The sequence below is a fragment of the Manis pentadactyla genome, chromosome 1 (genome assembly GCF_030020395.1).
Source record: "Manis pentadactyla isolate mManPen7 chromosome 1, mManPen7.hap1, whole genome shotgun sequence".
In the NCBI taxonomy this organism is placed as follows: Eukaryota; Metazoa; Chordata; class Mammalia; order Pholidota; family Manidae; genus Manis; species Manis pentadactyla.
Genome location: NC_080019.1, coordinates 128,228,860 through 128,253,779, shown reverse-complemented (window position 1 = coordinate 128,253,779; position 24,920 = coordinate 128,228,860). Strand labels below are relative to the sequence as shown.

The 24,920-nt window shown below is 35.3% G+C and overlaps 1 protein-coding gene across 2 annotated transcripts in view; it reads right to left on the bottom strand.

The window, feature by feature from the left end:
* Positions 1 to 498: 498 nt before the first annotated feature.
* Positions 499 to 24,920, bottom strand: part of MRPL39 (mitochondrial ribosomal protein L39) — a 62,269-nt gene continuing 37,847 nt past the window's right edge. For both annotated transcript variants that reach the window (XM_036875121.2, XM_036875120.2), the window contains exons 2-10: positions 24,501 to 24,707; positions 22,587 to 22,726; positions 19,773 to 19,872; positions 18,702 to 18,769; positions 16,405 to 16,517; positions 7,884 to 7,949; positions 6,852 to 7,005; positions 3,412 to 3,459; positions 499 to 604 (exon numbers count right to left, since the gene is read on the bottom strand). In XM_036875121.2, coding sequence (XP_036731016.1) covers positions 557 to 604; positions 3,412 to 3,459; positions 6,852 to 7,005; positions 7,884 to 7,949; positions 16,405 to 16,517; positions 18,702 to 18,769; positions 19,773 to 19,872; positions 22,587 to 22,726; positions 24,501 to 24,654 — 891 coding nt within the window. In that variant the 5' untranslated portion in view covers positions 24,655 to 24,707 and the 3' untranslated portion in view covers positions 499 to 556. The remainder of the gene's footprint in view (positions 605 to 3,411; positions 3,460 to 6,851; positions 7,006 to 7,883; positions 7,950 to 16,404; positions 16,518 to 18,701; positions 18,770 to 19,772; positions 19,873 to 22,586; positions 22,727 to 24,500; positions 24,708 to 24,920) is intronic.

Sequence of the window (24,920 nt, the reverse complement as noted above, 5' to 3'; positions counted from 1 at the left end):
CCTCTCCGACTCCTTTCTTCCTGCTGGAGTGAGGGTGGAGCACTCGGGTCCCGCTGGGCCATGGCTTGTATCTTACCCCCTTCGTGAGGTGCTTAGTTCTTGCAGATGTAGATGTAGCCTGGCTGTTTTGCTTTATCTTCTGGTCTCTTTTAGGAATAGTTGTATTTGTTGTATTTTCAGAAATATATATGGTTTTGGGAGGAGATTTCTGCTGCCTTACTCACACCGCCATCTTGGCTCCTCCTCTACATTTGTATTTGTACATATATGTTTATACATGTAGAAAAAAGGGGCTGAAAGGAGAAAGCATGCCAAAGTGTTGTACTGTGGAATAGGAGTGGACAGGGCAGTGGTTGTGTGAAATTGTTATAGTTAAGGATAAGTTGATAAATTTTATTTAAGGATAAGTTGTTTTATCCTTTAGAGAGAGGCAAAATGTAAACAGTAGTATAAATTATAGGGAGAAAAGGACAATTAATCTTTATAAACACACACAAATATTACACAGAAAACTTTTATTTCAATGTATTATACATATGTACATTTTAGGAAGTTACTAGGTAGACATACTTTCCTCTGCAGGTTTAGTTTGATCTTCAGTTACCTGTGAAAATACGAATAGTTTTATTTTTCTATTAACACTTTCAGTTTTATATTTCACCCTCCATTTAAAATCATCCCACAGTCCTTCTCTTATAATGACCCTTTGTCTTTCGCCTTCAACAATAATTATAGAAAGTAGAAAAGAAAACTTATAAGTTCCCAATATAAATTACTGAGTAAAGTACAATTCCATTGTTGTCATTTACACAGGCTTATACTAGGCTTCTCAAGTTTGTCATTTCATTTTTCATCTACAAATGAAACCATTAGTATAAGAAAATTACAAAAAAAAATACCAACAGTGCTGCAACAAGGTTTATTAAAATCAGTCTATTTTATAGGGGGTACAAATCTATTTTGAACATAGAATATTGTAGGTTTACTAGAAACAGATTTTAGTATGCCCATATTTCTATTCTGTCACTCAGATACATCAAACAGAATTATTCCTCATCACCCCAAAACCCGTACCCCTGTGCCCCTGCATTTTCTATCTCAGAGAGAAGCTCTACCCAGCTTCCCAAGCCTGGCATCAGAGAATCCATAGTTCTCTTACCTGCATATTCAATCAACAGTCCTAGTAATTCTACCTAATGACCTCTCACAGCCATCTTCACTGTAATGCCTGAACTTGAGGATCTCATCTTCCATTCTAGTAGTAGGACTGCTAGCCTAAGTCGAGGCTTTCTTCCATGCTGTCCCCAGAATGAGCTTTTAAACAAGAACAGCTGACCAACAGGTCACTTCCTTGTTCAAATTCTCTAGTTACCTCCAACCACCTTGAGGAAGGGAATGCAAATTCCACATCATGGAAAACAAGCCCTTTATTTGTTATTTGCAACAAATTTATTTGGACTTATCACCCACCCTTCATGTGACTGTACATTCAGATTCATCTTATATTCACAATGTTCTCCATTCCTCCATGCCTTTAGGCAAGTAGCTTCCTTTGAGATAACCCCAACCCAAACAACTTATCTGTCTGGCCCACTTTTATTCATCCTTTAAAACTAGTTTAAGAAATGCCAATTCCTGGGAATGTGCTATAACCAAACACCCAGTTTGGTTTGGATCCTTTTCTTCTGTATGTCAGAGCCCCACATGTAAACCTGAACTGTCTGCTAATAAGTCTAGTTACCCATTAAAGTAACTTCCTTGAAGGCAGCAAGTAGGTTTTGTTTATTTTCTACCTACAATTCCTGGTACATAACAAATACTAAGTAAATCTGTTATTAGCTGAATCAATGAACTGTATGTTTAACTTACTCCCTTTAGACAAGCAAAATGGACAGTGGAAGAAGGAAATTGAACCACAATAGATGTTGCAAAAACAACTACTCATTAATTTCTACCAGATACTCTATTATTTTTCTGCATTTCTTATATACTCATTTCTTCTCTGTTTCTTAATCATAAATGATCACTGTGACCAACCAAAGAGACAGTTATTCCACCATTGAAAAATACTTTCTTCTCATGAGGAAATTCTGTAACCTTTACATATGAACATTATGTCTAAGCACTTACACAATAAATTCTATCTGTGAATTCATTAATGAAGATATTTATATATTATCATGAAAAATAGTCAATAAATATTTACTGGGTGATCATCATGTACTAAATGTTGGGTTCAAGATTTGTTTGAATAAACCCCAAACGGATTAACTGATTGAATATAAATGTACTAAATGTACTGGCAAAAACAATCAGAAACCAGTGTGAGAGGATAAATGATCAAGGAGAAATTGTAGGAGTGGATATGTTCAGAGATTACTCTGAGAATGTTGCATGAAGAAGGTAAGACTTGGGCAAGGTACTGAAGAATACGTAGGATGTAAACAGATAGAAGGAAAATGGGAAATAGGAAATGGAATCTACACAGAATTATTATAAAAAAGTAAAACAACTTGAAAGTAAGTTTGGACTAATAACACTATACTGTATATTTGAAAGTTGCTAAGAGAGTATATCTTAAACGTTCTCACCACACACATACCTCACAAATTGTAATTCTGTGAGGTGATGGTTGTGTTAATTAACTTTATTATGATAATCATTTTGTGACAGATGTATTTGTCAAATCATTACAATGTACATCTTAAATTTACACGTTACATGTCGATATCTCAGTAAAGCTAGAAAAAAGTGGTATAAGAATGTAAACCAAAAAAATTAAAATGAAACAAGAAAGCAAGTTTAGTGTGCTTGCAAGCTTGATTAGAGTGGAAAATTAAGGTAACTAGGAAAGGTTCATGTGTGCAGATTACACAAAACAGCTATCAGATTATGTAAGTAAATGATGAACACTTAGCCAGTGAAAGAGTGAATAAGGATAGTCATGGTCAATAGTATATAGTCATTCCTACTTGTAAAATTCAAACGCTAATGACACAGAATAAACTACAAAACACAAGACTCAAACTGGTTTTTCAGGACATTTGCGCATTTAATATGTCAAGAGTCAAGGCAACTTAAATATATCTGACAAATTTTAATCTCTAAACATTTATTAAGTTAACCAAAAAATTATCATCAGCCATTAAGAATTATTTCTACTATATGGCAATTCTTCCTTCAAACTCTACCGTGTCATTTCCATGATATTAACAAATAAAAACAAGAGAATTGCCAAATTACAACTTTTCTCTTTCCAAGATACTACTACTGGGGTCAACAATTACAACCCTGGTTTAGCTATTAAGACAACTATTTTTTTCTTTTCTTTCTTTTTTTTTTCTTTTTGCTGTTTAATTTAATGAAAATTTCTTCATAGACAAGTACTTATTAACTGGCAAAAACACTTACCATTTTCCTAGATCTTTCCAATAGCTTACCCCATATCGTAAAATGTGCCTTAAAGTTAAAAAAAAAAAAAAACAAGAATTAAATAAGCAGTTAAAATTAAAATAAAAGGGGCTGAGTCTTTTAATAATTTTAAACAAAACAAATACATAAAAAGTTAGGCAGTACTACTAAGGCTAAGTGGTTACAAAAGTGGACTAGAGCAGGGGAACTTTACAGAATAGCTACTTTGTTCATCTGGCATTTAAGAACAAGAGACTTAAGTATGGGATATGCCATTCTTCCTTTGTGTCCTTAATCATTACCATCACAGAAAGCATTCCTTCTAAGGGGGAGCAAAAATCTGCCCCACTTTCCCATACATTGTGGTTCTTTCTTTAACACCCAGTTTTAGGTCATTCTTCAAATCATAAACATCATTAAGAACCGTGACATCTTCACGCTGAAATGGCAGACCCAGAGGATTTAGCAAATTACCCTAAAGAACAAGTAAAAAGACAAACAATAATAAAATCATAGAGCCAATTTCTTTAATTCTTAACCACCTGTGTGACAGAGGATTGTCAGAATGCATACATGAAAAATGTGCAAAGTGCAGAATAACCAATCAATTTGATTAGGTCAGTTGAAGACAAAACTGAGAGATATGAGTGGTTCAGTGGCTAGTTCACACTGAATGATCTAGAAAAATCTAAGTAAAAGGTAAAATAACTAGATATGTACATGCAAACCGCTCTGGAGAAAAGAGCAGACATAGTACATTTAAAGGGAAAACCATGCCTGACCCAAACAGAATGAACAGCTGGTGCAGAGACCAGGTGTGGCTGGAATATAGGGGTGATAGAGAAAGCAGTAAGAGATGAAGTCAGACAGGCAGGCAGGGGCCAGATAATGTGGGGCTTTGTGAGACAGGGAAAAGGGTTGGAATTTGTTTACAAGAAGCCATTAGAATGTTTGGGGGAAAGGAATTAAATGATATGATAGGTGTATTAAAAAAGATCATTTGGCAATTAAGTAGGGAATACACTGTGGGGGACAGGAATGAAAGCAAGGGGAGTGGAAAATAAGCAGGACTTGGCTAAGGGTTGTAGTAGATGAGATGCTATGCAATGGATGGATTCAGGGTATGTTTTAGAGTTAAGAGTTGAAAGGACTTGCTGATAGATGGGATGGGGGCATGACTACAAGGGAAACAGAGAATCAAGAATTGCCTCACAGCTAGGTAGATGATGGTGCCTCTCACTGAAATGGAGAAAGCTAGGAAAGGAAACAACTGTTTGGATAAAAATCAGACATATAAAGTACATGGATGCTAAAAATTACAAAATGCTGATGAAAGAAGATTTAAATAAAAGATACATCATGTGCATTGATTGGAAGATTCAATATGGTAAAATGTCAATTCTCACCAAATTACAGGTTAAAAAAAGTCCTATCAAAATCTTAGCATGATTTGTTGACACAGACAAGATTACTCTAAAGTTAAATGGAAGGCAAAGGACCTAAAATAGTTAAAACAACTTTTATAATAATAACATGAGAGGAATTATCTATCTAAATTATTCAAGATGTATTTACAGCTACAGAAATCAGGACTGTGATGTTGGCAGAGGGACAGATACACAGATCAATGGAACAGAGTAAGGAACCCAGAAATAGACCCACACAAATATACCCAACTGATTTTTAACAAGGGTGCAAAAGTAATTCAATGGAAGAACAGCCTTGTCAACAGAAGGTGCTGTAGCAATTTGACATGTATAGGCAAAAAAATGAACCTTACCTAAATCCCACACCTTATACAAAATTTAAGACCAAATGGACTACAGACTTAAATATAAAACTGTACAACTTTTAGGAAAAGAAAAACAGGAGAAAATCTTTGGGATCTAGGGCCAGGCAAAGAATTCTTAAAATTGACAATGAAAGTATGATCCCCAAAGAAAAAAACTCATCTCCAATCAAAACTTCATCTTCATCAAAATTAGAAACTTCTGATCTGCGTAAGTCTATTAAGAGGATGAAAGGACAAAATACAGACACAGAGAAAATATTTGCAAACAATGCATCTAATAAAGGACTGATACCTAGAACATATGTTTTTTTAAATCTCTCAAAACTCAACAGTAAAATAGCAATCCAACAGGACACAGGCAAAAGACATGAACAGACATTTCAGCAAAAAGATATAGAGATGGCAAAAAATATATGAAAAGATGTTCAGCACAATTAGTCAATACAGAAACACAAATTAAAACTACACTGACAAATCACTACAAACCTGTCACAGCAGCTAAAATAAAAAATAGTGACATCATCAAATACTGGCAAGGATTCAAAAAATTGATTACTCATACACTGCTGGTGGGAATGGTAAATGGTATAGCTACCTTGGAACTCAGTTTGGTAGTTTCTCAAAAAATTAAATAGGCATCTACATGACCCAGCAATGCACTCATGAATAACATTTATCCCAGAGAAATCAAAACATATTCACAAAAATCTGTGCATAAATTTTCCTTGCAGCCTTATTCATAGGAGACAAAAAACAAGAAACAACCCAAATATCCTTTAACAGAGGAATAAATACACTGTTACAGCCATACCAAGGAATATGACTCAGCAACAGAAATAAACCAACTATTGATACACACAACTTAGATGAATCTTCAGAGAATTATGCTGAATGAAAAAAACAATCTCAAAAAATTACATAATGTATAATCCCACACGTACGATAGTATTGAAATGACAAAATTATAGAGATTAGTAGTTGTCAAGAGTAAGGAGGTGTGGGCAGGGCAGAGGGGAATGGGTATGAGTGGGTGTGGCTATAAAAGAGATCAACAGGACAGATCTTTATGAAGGAGTGTGTCAATGTCCATACTCTACCTCTGATACTATACTCTACTTTTGTAAGACATCATCAGTGGGGAAACTGGGTAAAGGTACTTCAGATCACCCTCTATTATTTCTCATAAGTACATGTGAACCTACATAGATTTTTAATTATCTCAAAATCAAAAGTTAAAAAAAAAAAAGGATTAGCAAGGGGTGGGAGGAATATGGAAAATGATAGGTTTTGGGTCATGAATAGATCATATAATTAGGGAGAAGAGCATGCCGAATGTAAAGCCCAAAGGTATCCCAGAAGGTTTACCATTATATACTCTAACACTCCTCAGTTACTCTCCTCTAAACTAATTTGAAAAATTAAAAATACTCAGTTTGATTTAATTTTTTCATTCAATTTTTTTGTGTGTGGGAATTATCTGTTCCACCCTGGGCAAAACTGTTTTTGTCATAAACCCAGGCTTATAAAATATTAGTGCCACACAAATTAATGAAAATTGAAACACATGTCCTTCAAATCTGGTATAAAATCAAAACCAGAATCACATTCACAGCCAAACTAGATGAATGAAACTTTAAGCTTTACTTACTCTTAAGTGAACAGGTAAAGAGAGGCCCTGGAATCTTCGTACAAGACTCGACTGGGTTGCTTGAATATTGTGAACTGCAGACACCTCATACTGGGAACAAATACTTGTTCTTGGAATTAGAGGACCCTCACTCACATCAATGAAGTCACCAAATCTGATTTGATTTTAAAAGCAAAAAAATAAAACCTCAAAATTGAATCATTTACAATAGATAGAAAAAGTACATTTATTCTCTCTACTGCTACATCCCTAATCAAGAACATTCTATGTAGCTCAATTCAGTGTCTAATAGTCCATGACACAATGATCTCAAACGAAGAGGTTAAAACTATGAAAATTAAGGTCAAGTAAACCTTCTTCTTAATTAACCTTCTTCTTAATATAACTATAAAGGTTTTTAAGATCACTGGACACATTATTATCAAGTGGATCCAATGTCTAAAAATGATAATCTACAACCTTATAATAACTCCCTGCAACAAAGTTTAGAATTTAGTATGCAGGACAGACTGTGTCCAAACAGCAGTTTTCTAGAGGAAACAAGTCTTGACTCAAAAGATGAGGTTAAAGAAACAGATACAGGTCACTTCTGCACTAATGTATTGTTTTACCTCTCTCATCCCTGCATTAGAAAGTACATTCTGAATTAACTTATTATAACTAATTAGTCAGTATTTGTATTTCTGTATACACATGAATCATGCTCAATTCATAACAGTGGTTATTTTGCGCAATTTCAAAGTAAACTCCTAAAAATTACATTTTTAAAGAATGGTTTTCAACTCTTGAAATGCAGAAATAAAAAAAAGAAACAACAAAATGAGGAAACAGAAACCATGACTGTTCCTAAACATAAATTAAAGCTTCCAATTACTATCATATCAAAACAATGATCAACAGAAAATAAGGTAACAAGAATAACAAATTAGGTACGAATTCATCTTTCTCAGTCGTTCAACACATCTAGGTAACAGTAAAGCTAAGCCTTCCTATGAAGTAGCATAGCAGCCAACTTTTTCACTTTTCACTTACCTATGTAACTTGACTGTTCTCTCAGGGTTCTGAGCTGCCTTCTCTTCTATGAAAACTATTTTGTACCTAAAGCGCAGCAAAGAAAAAAAATGTTCATTCTAAATATACAAAAAGGTAAAAAGGTGTTGAAGAACATCTCCCTCTCTCTTCCTCTTTAGCCACAGTTTTTGAAAGAGGGGTTTAACCCTTGGAGCTTCCCCTTCCTCGTCTTCCATTTATGCCTCGTCTCCTTCAATCTGGCTACAGCCTCATAACTCCACCAAACTATTCACACTAAAGCCAAAGGGGCCTCTTGGTGTGAAAATAAAGGACACTTTTCCTTATTTCTACTGCTCTCCTCCACTTTTCAAAGTGCTCTTTTCCACTGGCTTCTCTGGCATTCCCTACTGCTTGTTATTTTAACTCTCTGGCCACTCATCCTTCCTATTCTTCAAGGGTTCTGTCCAAGACCTTTTTGACATTCTAAGCATCCTCCTAGGGCTAGCTCTGAGATTCACACAGCTTTAATTACCACTTATGCATTCATATCTTCTGTATCTATGCTTCTAATCTACATACCTCTTCTGAGCCCCAAACTGCATATCCAAGACCCTTCTGGACATCCACTAGGATGTTCTACGAGCACTTCCAAATTCCCAAACTGAACATAAACTCAACCCCCTTTTCCCACCAAACTTATTCCTGAATTTTCCACTTTAGTAAATGGCACTACCAATTTCCCTCATTTCCAAGTGGAAAACTTCAGACATTTCCTTGATTCCTGCTTCTCCCACCACACCTCTTGCATCCAACCCACTGCAAGTCATGTCAGTTTTACTGCCTAAATAACTCTCAAATCCACCCAATTCTGTCAGAATAGCTAATAACACTGCACAGCCCAGGTTCAAACCATTTACTATTAAGAGTCTTCTCAATTTATCCCAGAGTGTTAAACAAATATTATCTATGTGTCTGGGAAGGATAGCTTACAGAGAAAAATCCACTTACTGTCATACCCCTTCAGCAAGAGCCCCCATGCATTACTAAGGAAACCAATTCCCTTGAAGAGTCATCTCTCTTGACCCACCTCTAAGTGATGTTCCTGTGCCCTGGGAGCTAAAGCAACAGAAATTTTCACCCTAAGCAGAAAAATTCAATCACACTAATCTACCTTCAACCATCCAAAACTCTCTGTCAAACTTGCCTCCAGACCAGCCCCTACCTACCTCCATATACCTAACTAAGTACAAAAATCCTACAAGGCCCTAGACTATGACAGTTGAGTGGGAGGTAAGTAAAATCTCAGTGTATATGCAACGAAAGTCTAGAGTATGATGTCCAATATGGTAGCTATGACGCAGTTAAACATAATGTAGTCCTAACTGCAATGTACCTTAAAAGTGTGAAATACACACCAGATTCTGAAGACTTGGTATGAAAAAAAGAATATAAAGTATCGTTATTATTTTAATATTGATCAAATGTAGAAATGGAGAAATAACATTTTAGATATATCACTTCAATAAAATGCACTGTTAAAATTAATTTCACCTTGAGATTCCGAGATTAAAGATGACAGTGTGAGAGGTGAGACAGAGAATTCCTCCCAAAACCACATATAGTATGAAAACATAGTTAATATAATTACTCCTAAAAGGGAATAGGAAAGAAGGCTGCACAAGACTGCATACACCTGGAGAACAGCGCAAACAGGGCAACAGGGTTGCTCCCCTGTGACCTCTGACATCACTCCAGGGGCTGAGCAGGTCCAGAGACTAGAGCTTCTGGGCACTAGAGGGCACCACATACAAATATGAAACGTCAAAGGAACCTGGTTCAAACCAAAATCCCACAAACACGGGAAAAAGGGCCAAGTGAAACTGAACTCACCAATCTTCCTGAAAGAGAGTTCAAAATAAAAATCATAAACATGCTTGTGGAGGTACAGAAAAATATTCAAGAACTCAGGAACAAATTTAGGAACAGAGATTCAATTATTAAGAAATTTCATATCTGAAAAGAAACATACAATGGAGGGATTTAAAAGCATATTAAATGTAGTAGAAGAAATGATAATGGAATAGAAATTAGAGAAGAGGAATACAAAGAAGCTGAGGCACAGAGAGAAAAAAGGAACCCTTAGAATGAATGAATATTGAGAGAACTGTGTAACCAATCCAAATGAAACAATATTTGCATTATAGGGGTACCAGAAGAAGAAGAAGAGAGTAAAAGGGATAGAAAGGGTCACTGAGGAGGTAATTGCTGAAAACTTCCCCATATTGGGGAAGGACAGAGTCTCTCAGGCTATGGAGGTGCACAGATCTCACAACACAAGAGACCCAAGGAAGACAACACCAAGACATATAAAAATTAAACTGGCAAAGATCAGGATAAGGACAGACTTTCAAAAGCAGCTAGAGAGAGAAAAAGATCACATACAAAGGAAAAGCCATCAAGCTGTCATCAGAGGTCTTAACAGAAACCTTAGAGGCCCAAAGGGACTGGCATGATATATTTAATGCAGTGAAACAGAAGGACCTTGAACCAAGAATACTCTATATGGCAAGGCTGTGGTTAAACAATTTTCAGAGAAGCAAAAGCTGAGAGAGTTTACCTCCCACAAACCACCTATACAGTGTATTTTGGAGGGACTGCTATAGATGGAAGTGTTCCTAAGGCTAAATAGCTATCACCAGGGGAAATAAAACCACAGAAAAGAAAGTAGAACAATTAATTACTAAACAGATGCAAAATCAAATCAATTATCTCCAAAGTCAATCAAGGTATACACAGAGTACAGAATGATACCTAACATATAAAGAATGGAGAAAGAAGAAAAAGAAGGAAAAAAAAAGAACCTTTAGATTGTGTTTGTAATAGCATATTAAATGAGTTAAATTACACTGTTAGAGAGTAAGGGAATTACCCTTGAAGTTTTGGTAACCACAAATCTAAAGTCTACAATAGCAATAAATACGTACCTATTGATAATCACCCTAAATGTAAATGGTCTGAATACACCAATCAAAAGACACAGAGTCACTGAATGCAAAAAAAAACAAGACCCTTCTATATGCTGCCTATAGAGACTCACTTCAAATCCAAAGACATACACAGACTGAAAGTAAGGAATGGAAAAAGATATTTCATGCAACTAATAGGGAGAAAAAAGCAGGAGTTGCAGTACCTGTATTAGATAAAATAGACTTCAAAACAAAGAAAGTCACAAGAGACAAAGAAGACATTACAAAATGATAACGGGATCAGTCCAACAAGAGTATGTAACTATTATAAATATCTATGCACCCAACACAGGAGCAACTACATAGGTGAAAAAAATACTAACAGAATTAAAGGGGGAAATAGAATATAAAGCATTCGTTTTAGGAGACTTCAACACAGCACTCACTACAAAGGACAGATCAACAAGACAGAAAATAAGTAAGGAGACATAAGCACTGAACAACACATTAGAAAAGATGGACCTAACAGACAGCTACAGAACACTCCACCCAAAAGCAGCAGGATACACATTCTTCTCAAGTGAACATGGAACATTTTCAAGAATAGATACACTACGCCACAAAAAGAGCTTCAGTAAATTGAAAAAGATTGAAATTGTACCATCCAGCTTCTCAGACTACAAAGGTATGAAACTAGAAATAAATTACACAAAGAAAACAAAAAAGCCCACAAACACACTGAGGTTTAATAACATGCTCCTAAATAATTAATGGATCAATGACCAAATAAAAACAGAGATCAAGCAATACATGGAGACAAATTACAACAATAATTCAACACCACAAAATCTGTGGGACCCAGCAAAGGCTGTGCTAAGAGGGAAGTATATTGCAATACACACCTATCCTCAGGAAAGAAGAACAATCCCACATGAACACTCTAAACTCACAATTAATGAAACTAGAAAAAGAAGAACAAATGAAGCCCAAAGTCAGTAGAAGGAGGGACATAATAAGGATTATATCAAAAATAAATAAAATCAAGAAGAATAAAACAACATAAAGAATCAATGAAAGCAGGAGCTGGTTTTTCAAAAAAATACACAAAATAGATAAACCCCTGGCCAGACCTATCAAGAAAAAAAGAGAGTCTATGCACATGAACAGAATCAGAAATAAGAAATGAAAAGTCACTACAGACACCACAGAAATACAAAGAATTATTAGAGAACACTATGAAAAATTATATGCTAACAAACTGGATAACCTAGAAGAAATGGACAACTTTCTAGAAAAATACAGCCTTCCAAGGCTGACCCAGGAAGAAACAGAAAATCTGAATAGACCAATTACCAGCAAAGAAATTGAATTGGTAATCAAAACACTACCTAAGAACAAACAAAACAGCTGAACCGGATGGTTTCACTGCCTAATTTTATCAAACTTTTAGTGAAGACCTAATACCCATCTTCCTTAAAGTTTTCCAAAAAGTAGAAGAGGAGGGAATACTCCCAAACTCATTGTACAAGGCCGGCATCACTCTAATACCAAAACCAGGCAAAGACACCACAAAAAAAGAAAATTAAAGACCAATATCCCTGATGGACATAGATGCAAAAATACTCAACAAAACATGAACAAACCAAATTCAAAAATACATCAAAAAGATCATCCATCATGATCAAGTAGAATTTATTCCAGGGATGCAAGGATGGTACAACATTCAAAAACCCATCAACATCATCCACCACATCAACAATCAACAAAAAAAAGGACAAAACCACATGATCATCTCCATAGATGCCAAAAAAGATTTGACAAAATTCAACATCCATTGATGATAAAAACTCAACAAAATGGGTATAGAGGGCAAGTACTTCAACATAATAAAGGCCATATGTGACAAACCTACAGCCAACACCATACTTAACACTGAGCAGCTGAAAGCTTTTCCTTTAAGACGGGGAACAAGACCAAGATGCCCACTCTCCCCACTTCTATTTAACATAGTACTGGAGGTCCTAGCCACAGCAATCAGACAACACAAAAAAATAAAAGGCATCCAGATTGGCAAGGAAGAAGTTAAACTGTCCCTGTTTGCAGATGACATGATATTGTACATGAAAAACCCTAAAGAATCCACTCCAAAACTACTAGATCTAATATCTGAATTCATCAAACTTGCAGGATACAAAATCAATACACAGAAATCTGTTGCATTCCTATACACTAATGATGAACTAGCAGAAAGAGAAATCAAGAAAACAATTCCATTCACAATTGCATCAAAAAGAATAAAATACCTAGGAATAAACCTAACCAAGGAGGTGAAAGACCTATACTATGAAAACTACAAGACACTCATGAGAGAAATGAAAGAAGATACCAATAAATGGAAACACATCTGTGCTCATGGATAGGAAGAAATAATATTGTCAAAATGGCCATCCTGCCTAAGCAATCCACAAATTCCATGCAATTCCTATCAAAATACCAACAGCATTCTTGAATGAACTAGAGCAAATCATTCTAAAATTCATATGGAATGACAAAAGACCCTGAATAGCCGAAGCAACCTGAGAAGAATAAAGCTGAGGAGATTACACTCCCCAACTTCAAGCTCTACTACAAAGGCACAGTAATCAAGACAATTTGGTACTGGCACAAGAACAGAACCAAAGACCAATGGAACAGACTAGAGAGCCCTGATATAAACCCAAGCATATATGGTCAATTAATATACGATGAAGGAGCGACAGACATATAATGGGGAAATGACAGCCTCTTCAACAACTGGTGTTGGCAAAACTGGACAGCTCCATGCAAGACAATGAAACTGGATTATTGTTTAACCCCATACACAAAAGTAAACTCGAAATGGATCAAAGACCTGAATGTAAACCGTGAAACCATAAAACTCTTAGAAGACAACATAGGCAAAAATCTCCTGAATAAGCATGGGCAACTTCTTCCTGAACACATCTCCTTGAGCAAGGGAAACAAAAGCAAAAATGAACACATGGGACTACATCAAACTAAAAAGTTTCTGTACAGCAAAGACACCATCAACAGAACCAAAAGCCATTCTACAGTATGGGAGAATACACTTGTAAATGACATATCCAACAAGGGGTTAACATCCAAAATATATAAAGAACTCACATGTCTTAACACCCAAAAGCAAATAACCCGATTAAAAAATGGGCAGAGGATATAAAGAGATAATTCTCCAAAGAAAAAATTCAGATGGCCAACAGACACATGAAAAGATGCTCCACATCACTAATCATAATGGAAATGCAAATAAAAACCACAATGAGATATCACCTCACAGCAGTAAGGATGGCTAGCATTGAAAAGACTAAGAACAACAAATGCTGGCAAGAATGTGGAGAAAGGAGAAGCCTCCTACACTGCTGGTGGGAATGTAAACTAGTTCAACCATTGTGGAAAGCAATATGGAGGTTCCTCAGAAAACTAAAAACAGAAATACCATTTGACCCAGGAATACCACTCCTTGGAATTTACCCAAAGAATACAACTTCTCAGACTCAAAAAGACATATGCACCCCTATGTTTATCGCAGCACCATTTACAATAGCCAATAGCCAAGATATGGAAGCAACCTAAGTTCCATCAGTAGACGAATGGATAAAGATGTGGTACACATACACAATGGATACTATTCAGCCATAAAAAAGAAACAAATCCTACCATTTGCAACAACATGGATGGAGCTAGAGGATATTATGCTCAGTGAAATAAATCAGGCAAAGAAAGACAAATACCAAGTGATTTCCCTCATTTGTGAAGTATAACAACGAAGCAAACCTGAAGGAACAAAATAGCAGCAGACTCACAAACTCCAAGAAGGGTCTACTGGTTACCAAAGGGGAGGGGTGTGGGAGGGAGAGATGGGAGGGAGGGAGAAGAGGATTGTGGGGTATCATGATTGGTGCACATAGTGTGTGTGGGTTAACGGGGAAGACAGTGTAGCTCAGAGAAGACAAATAGGGACTCTATGGCATCTTACTACACTGATGGACAGTGACTGCAATGGGGTATGGGAGGGAGACTTGATAATATGGGTGAATGTAATAACTTAATTGTTTTTCTTGTGAAACCTTCATAAGAGGGTATATCAATGATACTTTAATTTAAAAAAAAATTTTTTTTTAATTAACTTCTCCTTTTGACTTCTTTTTAATGTAGCTACTAGGAAATTTAGTTATATAGATGGCTCACATTATATTGGACAGCATGACCCTAGAATTGTGGCATGAGAAGTGTCTTGATATGTTCTGATAACCCAAGAAATTTTTTATAGAATCAATGGTGCTTTGGTTCTACAGGACTATTTATACTTTAGTTCAGTTAAAATAGTATATTCCTACTGCTTTCTAAATACATAAGTTCCAGGATATCTAAATATTATAACCTACCCCATGAGAAATTGTGCCTCAATTTATAAATGCCTAAAGAAATACCAGCCCATAACCTATAACAATTCGCAGGTGAATACTCTGGCTTTACAAGACACTATCCATGTTGTATTTTTGCAACCCAGATTTCCCTTTCTAATTAGTTCTAATTTCACTTAATATTAAATTTTACTTTATGTTATTATAACTAGTCGAAGAAGGTAAAATGGAAATATCCTGAGTGAAAAAGAGAAATGAGAGCCCAGGCAGGATTTAAAATGTTGGTAAAGAAAATTCATCAAATGAATAATTTCTGTGCAGAAGACTAAGGACTGTGTAAATGTTTTACTTCAACTATTACCTCCCTCCAAATCACAGGCATTTTCTATCTCACCCTTCTCATTTAAAGAGTGAAGGATGGCTGCCAGGGGCTTGGGGAGGGAGTGGGGAATAGGTGGAGCCCGGTGGATTTTTAGGGCAGTGGAAATACTGTATATGATGTTATAATGACTGATTCATGCCACTCATTTGTCCAGACTCACAGAATGTAGACTGTCAATGGTGAGCCCTCATGTCAGCCATGGGCTTGGGGTGATGAGGTCCATACAGGTTCATCAAGTGCAACAGAGGGACCCCTCCCATGGGGGATGTTGATAATGTGGGTAGGAGGTGTATGGGAACTCTCTACTTTCCTTTCCTTGTTGCTGTAAACCTACAATTATCTTAAAAGAGTCATTAAAAAATGTTTTCATCATCCCAAAATAAAACCCTGTACTCGCTGAAAAAAAAAAAAAAAGTGGAAGGATGGGAAGGAAAGGCTGCTAACTGTACAAAATCATAGTTTCTTAACAAATGTTATCACTTTACAAGGTTAGGAAAACAAGGAAACAGCACTACGTTGATATAAAGAGGACTGGCCAAAGAAACAAAGAAGTAAAGCAAAGTGAAAAAATTATCAGGGTGGGGCACAAAAGATCTCTCAGTGAAATAATAAAATGAACAAAATTTAAAAGGCTGGGGCAGAAAAAGAGATCTTCGAGCTAAAAATAAAATGTTGCCCTGCAAACATCAAATATAAAAATTCTTAAGAGTTGAATTTTCATAGCATGTAACTTTGCGAGGTTTAATCTTTCTTTAAAGAAAGTCAACACTTACTTGTTGTGTTGAAATATTTCTACTGCCACTTTTGCTTCAACTTCCAGAGTTTCAAAAGGAAGATCTTTATAAATTAAAGCATGAGCATCTTTTGTGAAGGAACGTAGGTTCTCCTTAAAAATGAAAATAGTAACCTTTTACAACAATTTAATTTTATAAAAAGCATTTCTCCATAAAGTAGATAAGAAAAAAATTACATGCTTAATATTATAAGTAGAGCTAAAAAAAAAAAGGCAAAAGAAAATTTTTTAGGAAAGTTATTAATTTGCAACAACTAAATATTTGGACCATAAAATGTAGGGTTAGCAATTTCTCCCAACTCTAAATAAAAACTATAAAACTTAGAATTAATATATCAGCCTGTATTAGTAATAATTATTTAAATAATACTACAAAGAAATGTTAATAAACATTTCATTCAAAATATAGTTATATATGATTAATGACGCAAAAAAAGTAGAAATGTTCATAAATAAACAGTAAGGTACAAAAATTTGTTTAGCCTATGAGTAAAACTGAGCACTTTAAATCCATGAGGAAAAAATTATTTACATGACTCAGAAAGTTTCACTAGGAAATGTAATGTCATCATTGAACCTGTCCAAAATATGGCATATATTCAATATTAAAAATTTCTGTTTAATGAAGGTGTCAATTTTACACAATTAAAATGATTAATAATACACATTAATGTGAGGTTTTTAATAAAAAGCATAATTGAATTTTCATACAATAAATCATTACTAATACAGAAAAGATCAAGCACCATTTTGTAATAAAATTCTTTGTGTAAACTTTCTACTAAATGTTTTTGTATGAAATGCCTCCTCCTCATTCTTAATGGGATAATTCACTATATAACATACTGATATTCATGGTTTAACAAAGGTACTACTTGAATGTAACTCTCCCCTGCTTTCTCTAAGCCATCCACCCAATTCCTGCAATTAGCTAGCACATTCCTTTTTTAAAGTTTTATCTTTAAAAAAAGGAAAAGAAGGCAGCACGCTGCATAAATAATGAGAATTCAATCTTGATTTCATGAGCTTTTACTTAATTCTGCCAAGAGAGTGAGAATCTCTTCTAAACTTTGGGGACACACTTGAAAAAGAAGAAATTATATTGACAAGAGTCTGGAGATCATGAAAAAGCAGTTCTACTCCCTTCCCTGAACCCTACCCACCCCCCCATCTCTCTACCTCACTTCCATCTCTCTTTCTCTTTCCTTCTTACCCTTTCCTTCTTCTATCCCTCTTGATAATAAGCCATTTGGGCAAGATTATACAAGAAATAACTTTCAAAGCCAGATTTAAACCTGGAGTTGCCTTGACTCCAAAATATTTGCTTTTAGGAACCACAATATTTCACTAAATCTAAGATGCACCACTAAGGAAAAAACATTACCAATTATAATCAGAAGATGTTATCTACCAAAAAACACATTTACTTCCAGAGATAGTTAAATGTGAATGTACAGTATTAACTGATAAAATGGTATGCTACACTGCCTACCCTTTTCTGATCTCCAGACTTCCAATCCATAGAACATACAGTTTTGCTTAATTAAGAATTATGCATTTGCTTATTCTCCCCAATCATAAGTAAGTCTCTAGGCATGACCTCTGAAAGCCATCAGCTCACCCTACCTACAGAGCACCTAATTTAGACTGTCCTATTAACCAGGTCCTATTGCTACCCAAGGCCCAGAGGAAGGAGCACACTCATTATAAAGGCAGACCACTCACAAAAGTCTAGTTTGTTGCTATTTGTTAGCTTTGTCAAAGTCTGATTCTTTGAGTCACAACCCATCCTAACCCCCCACCCTTTTGATTTAATATAACCTGTACATAGGGAGATATCACAGTATACAACAGGCTAAAATATTTAAGGACAGTGTTTTTCAAATTGTGCTCTAGGCATCTAAGGAGATAAGGACCCAGGCACTCCCCCAATGCATCAACCAAGATAGCTAAGCTTCTGTGCTTTATATTGTGGGCATCTTGAAAACCACTACCTTAAGGAACAGAAGGAACAGTTTAAGAAAGAAAGCACTTCAAGAAAAGGTTAAGAAGGACATAAAGCTTCCATACAGCCGACCACACTGTTGTGAATACCCTCATTCATATGCCTCTGTCTTATTCTTCAAATACACGAAAAAGCAAGAGGTAGGTAGATGGATGCATAGATTCTTTTATATATCCTCAACATTCAGGATCAGTCAACAATACTAACATAGAAATAATCCTAACAAAGAAAAGCACAGACCCTAAAATTAATACTCCAAAGAATATACTTACTTTTGTTGGCATCCATTCATCAAGTCTCTTATCCAAAACTACATCATAGCAGAATGCTCCAGCAATTACTGTAAAGCCAACCAAAACAAAATGCAAATTCTAATCCATTAGGGTAGGAAGTTACTAATTTGCATCAACTGAATATATAAACTATAAAATGGGTCTGCAATTTTGCACAACTCTATAAATTATAAAACTGTTACTATTATCCCAGATTTCCAGAGCTCTATGAACTTTTCTCCATCCAAAAAATTAATTCATCTTTTATTAACCCCAAGTCACCAGGATTTTTGAACATTCACATTTTCCTCAGAAATATTATCACTATAGAGATTTCAAATAGTTACCATACACAAAAATTCTAAGAGTATTTAGTAAGTAGACAAATGACTAAATGGACAAGAAATGTTGATTTTTTTAAATATCTTCTCCATTTCTTCATTTTTGTTGTTTTCTATTTCTTAGAATCACTTATGAGCTTTTCAAATATTTTTGGTATATATACTTCTACCTTTATTAAAAAACACACATGTGATTCTACTGTCCCTAGTTATAAAATCCTAGTTTTAGCAAAATTACAGAGTGTGAACTCTTTTATCTCCCCAAAATCGTGTCCTTCTCCAGAGTTCTGGCCATTTCCAGTGAAACAGTACCACCTAAAAAACACAGCTTTCTCCAGAAGTCTCTTTATACCCCCGCTTCTCCACAAACTTCATTTGGAAATAAATACTTAAAGTGGTAATAAATAAACACTGAAACAATGTAATTACATGAAATTACATTCAAGAGAAACATTCTCCTCTATTATGTTATTAACCTCCAATAATTACATAAGATGGATTTTGTTACCCATAAGTGGAATGTATGTATGATGATAATTTATATTAGATAAAATTGAAATGAACTCTATATACACCATCAAAAATAGGTACCAAAATATTTATGGATTACAGAAAGTATATATAGATTGATACACATACACATATGTATGCATACTTAAGGCATATATGTAACAAATATTTAACATCTTTTATTTATTTGTTTATTTATTTATTTATTTATGTACATTACCAGGAACTTCTGGAGCTCTAACCAAACTGACCACATATTCATCCTTGAATGCCCTCTCTAACACACAGCCCATCATCATGGCACAAGAACGCCAATAAGCCTAGAAAAATAAAATACAAACATTCACTAAAGTTCTTCAGTATTAACATTTAGGTTGACTTTTGACATAGGAACTATTTCTCAAATATCTGTCCATCCTCAGCATGTAGCAACAGTTACCATCAGGCCATGACATTATCTCTACAAAGCAAAAACCATGAAAGAATAAAGCACTAGCTATGTGCTATGAGCAATACTTCTATGCAAGATATCAGACACGAAATTGTTTATAAACTAACAGTTTCATTATCTGGTGGTAACTTTACTTTTAGCCCAGGATACAGTTAACTTGTAACAAAGCATGATTAAGTAAAATAATTGTATTTATACCTTTTACACCATATATAAATATGGAGGGAAAACTCAACTTCTAAGAATTATTTATGACTCATATCCATAAATAACATCACATAACACATACTCAAGTTACTCACATTCACAGCAATCTTACTATTAACTGTGCTTTCATTTTACTAGCATTTGATCCATGTACATGCCTAATATGGGTATCCATGAATGACTATATCCAAGTCATAGAGAGAAACACAAGTCCTGCACCATACCTGCCCATCTTCTGCCCCATATTGGCACTACTATAACTGGGTACTTGACTTTTGAAAGCATCTGTGGTCTACACAGGTGGACTCACTTGGCTTTGAGTAGCAGAGACTGCTCCAGAATACATTCTACACAACCATGTAACATACACTAAAAATAAGTATAAGCCCAGGCCTTGAAGGCAAGTAGCAAAATGCACTTCTTCATCTATCCTACTTCAATGCTTTTAATGTCTGTTGAACTATAGAGTCAGAGTGCCTAGATTCAAATTGAGGCTCCACCACTTCCTAAACTTGTAACTTAGGTCAAGCTACTGAATCTCTTTGTCTCAGTTTATTTACCTGAAAAATGGGGATAACAGCACCTACCATATGGAATTTTTATGAGGATTAATGATTAATAGCTGTAAATCACCTCAGATGTGCCTGATACATAATCAATACTCAATGTTAGCTATTACTACTATTATGTCTATCATTTTCCTGTTTAAGTATTTCATTTCAACAAATATTATTAAATACTCAGTGTATATAAGTCAAGGACTAGGTCCAATATGAGACATGATCCCTGTCTTCATAGAGCCAAGAATCTTACACATTAAACAGTTTATATTACAAAATTAAAGTACTATATCCAGAGACACTAGCCAAGTGTTGTAAGGCCTAAAGAAAAGACGGATTCATTCCAACAAGGTTCCACAGAGCAGGCGGCATTTTAATTGAACATTAAAGATAAGCAGAGTTTTAATAGGAAGGAAAGAAAATACTCAGAGTTGAAGGAAGAGCATCAACAAAAGAAAGGAGGGTAACACAGCAAAATGAGACAGGTTAGTATCAGATCACACAGGGCGTGAGAAGTTACGTGAACAGTTATCAGGTAAGCAAGTTCTTTAGGGATAAATGACACAATCCTAAGTCATGTCACTTAATAAAACTCTTAGAAGGTTATTAAGAAAGATTTTAGAGGAACAACAAATGCTGGCAAGGATGCAGAGAAAGGGAAACACTCCTACACTGCTGGTGGGAATGCAAATTAGTTCAACCATTGTGGAAAGCATTATGGAGGTTCCTCAGAAAACTCAAAATAGAAATACCATTTAACCCAGGAATTCCACTCCCAGGAATTTACCTGAAGAAACAAAATCCCAGATTCAAAAAGACATATGCACCCCTATGTTTATCACAGCACTATTTACAATAGCCAAGATGTGGAAGCAACCTAAGTGTCCATCAGTAGATGAATGGATAAAAAAGATGTGGTACATATACATAATGGAATATTATTCAACCTTGAAAGGAAAACAAATCATAGCATTTGCAACAACATGGATGGAGCTAGAGGATATTATGTTCAGTAAAATAAGCCAGGTGGAGAAAGACAAGTACCAAATGATTTCCCTCATTTGTGGAGTATAACAACAAAGCAAAACTGAAGGAACAAAACAGCAGCTGACTCACAGACTCCAACAAGGGACTAGCGGTTACCAAAGGAGGGGGATGGAGAGGGTAAGGAGTGAGGGAGAAGGGGACTAAGGGGCATTACGATTAACACACATAATGTGGGGGGGGGGGCGTCACAAGGAAGGCAGTACAGCAGAGAAGACAAGTAGTGATTCTATACCATCTTACTATGTTGATGGACAGTGACTGTAATGGGATGTGTTGGGGAGACTTGATAATATGGGTGAATGTAATAACTGCAGTGTTGCTCATGTGAAACCTTTATAATACTGTATATCAATGATACCTTAATAAAATAAAATAAAATAAAAAAGAAATACTTTAGTATTACAAAAGGGAGGCAGAGGAGGATGAAAGTTAATCCAGAGAAGATGGTCACAGGCTGAATTCAAGCAAGTAGCAGTGGGAATGAAATCACACACAATATAAGTGATCAATAAACATAAGTTGAACAAAGATATGAATGTAAAAGATACATCAGGTAGTTCTCTCAAACCAAAACACAGAGAAATGGATGCCACTGGTTATTTTTGAGCTATGAAAATGCCTAATCTAACAAGAAAAGCACTGATTAACTAGTAGAGTACAAAATTTGACCTGGCCATATCTTCATATTTTGTACTCCATAGGAAATGAATTTTAATGAAAAGGAGAAAAAAACTTGGGTTGGGGGGGAAGTATGTAGAGGCAGTAATACCTTATTCACTTCTCCTGGATCTTGATCTTTGAAAGTAAGAAATTTAATTTCACAGGATTTGGTCAATGGCTTATACATGTCCCAAGGCTGTCCATCCACAAGAGCCAGAATGGACTTCCTGCAGTACCACTCACTTAAATCTAGAAATTTAAAATAGAAGGAAGGTCTCCTTAAAAACAACAAATAAAATAAAATAGATTGAAGGTGTAAATCTAATAAAATTCAAAGTGAAAAGTTACATGTTTAAGTACTACATTAAGAAATTAAGACAATTAAAAGGCAAAATTCAGCAATCTGTCTTTCTGGGGGAGAAAAAAAGTATTACTAATTATATATGTAACCAATAAAAAAAAAGATATTGCCCAACATGTCCAATGTATTGTTGATTATAAATGAAATTATCCAAACCATTTAAAAAACCAATTAAGTCTAATGTGAAATTAATCTAAAAGTAATAAAAGAGCTACACTTAAATATTCAGAGAGCAGCATCCTGGATATATTTGGATATATGCACACACACAACTTAGAAGAAAAAGGAAAATACATATATAAATACACATCCATAGTTAAGTTGTTCTAAATGGGTTTAGAGTCTGCTCCCAAACCATCTCTTACTTCCTCAATATGGACTCTTCAAGTTAAATACTGTACTTAACAGTTTTTAATTACCAGTATCAATGCACATATAAGCCAATCAATTCTGACCCATTCTATGACCCCAGGATGTAACTCCAATCCTAATTAGATGTTTTTCAAGTACACAGCTACTCACAGTAGTCAAACTACAGCGTACAAAGAAGTTCCATAAAGGTAGGGATCATGTCTATTTTTGCTCACTCATCAGTATACCCAGAGCCTAGCACAGATCTGAGATACAGTAAGTATTCAATAAAAGTTTACTGACTGAAAGTATGTATGACAAACAAATCCAGGGCAAGGGTCATACTGAGGGTGGCTGTAGAAATTTCCTTAAAGGCCTGAGTTTTTATATTCCTCTGTATTTCTAATGCCTATCATATAGCAAAGGTTCAATAATTGCTCACAAAACAATAACTATCACAAGTACTAATTCAAGTGCCAAAGTAAAGGAAAATTGAGTGTGTATACTCTGTAGACCAATTATTAACTAAAGTTTTTAATTACTTAAGTGGAATCATTACAAAGTTTTCCAAAAGCCTAAACAATGCAGCAAAGCATATACATGAGTGAGCATGGCCTGTATATATCTATTTTGGGGACTTTCTAAATTTATGTATTACCAATTATAGCAAAACTACTATAAAATAGTTTTGAGCAAAAATAATATAGAGGCCATTCCCTTCATTTCTACAACAAAACACATATTGTGTACAGTTATCACTTTTAAGATATGAACACAATATTTTTATCCCTATCACATTCACCCCGTGCACATTTCCACTCACACATTTACTGTATGTACATGTAAATAAAACAAAAACACAAAACACAAAGAGGCAAGTGGTATGCAGATAAAAGTTTTAAGTTAGGCTATAATGAGCTAGAAAGGAAAAGGAGGCCAAAAGACTGGTCATCTGAGGCCAGGGCAGCCTCTCTCTTCCAAAGTCTTTTAGTGAAACCTGCATGGTGACTGCTTCCATTATAACAGAGTCCTGTCTAAAAGGGGCAAACACACTAGCAACAATGTTTTAGGTCTGCCTTCTTCTGCCAGAAACAATTATAGCACCCTAAACTTACCCGGATGCAAGTAAATCCCAAGTTTGTGCATTATAGTACCAACTTTTCAAGATCCATAGTACCCTCTAGAGCTAAACTGACAGGGAACAAACAGTAAGATACTAGATAAGGGAGAACTTCTCCAAAGGTCAGGGTGCAACTACAGCATCTTGTCTCCTCTGTACAATATACAACAGTACCCTGATTTCTTACTTACGCATGGCACAACTATAAGGAGTTGAAATGTTTTTATTCATCACGAAGATAGTGCCAGGGTCAGTGTTCCCAACATGTTTAACTTCAATCTTCTCAGTTCTGGGAGTTACGGATAACTGCTTGTTTTTCTCTTTATTAAAGAGATCATTCTGCATTTCTGTCAGTTCAGTAGGTGAGAGTCGCGAAGCTGGTGATGTTGCTATAAATCCTGTGTAGAAGTTACAATAAATATGAACACTAAAAATAAATAACATAATGCCTGATACCCTACCCTATTCCAATCCCGTATCACCCTCCTACCGGGAAGGAACAGGAGGCAACAGAATTTTGAACACTGTTTCTGAACCTCTTCCTAATATTAATAATTAATAGACGTGCGCCTGTCAACTTTATTCTTTCACTATCAGATCTCTATTTCCCA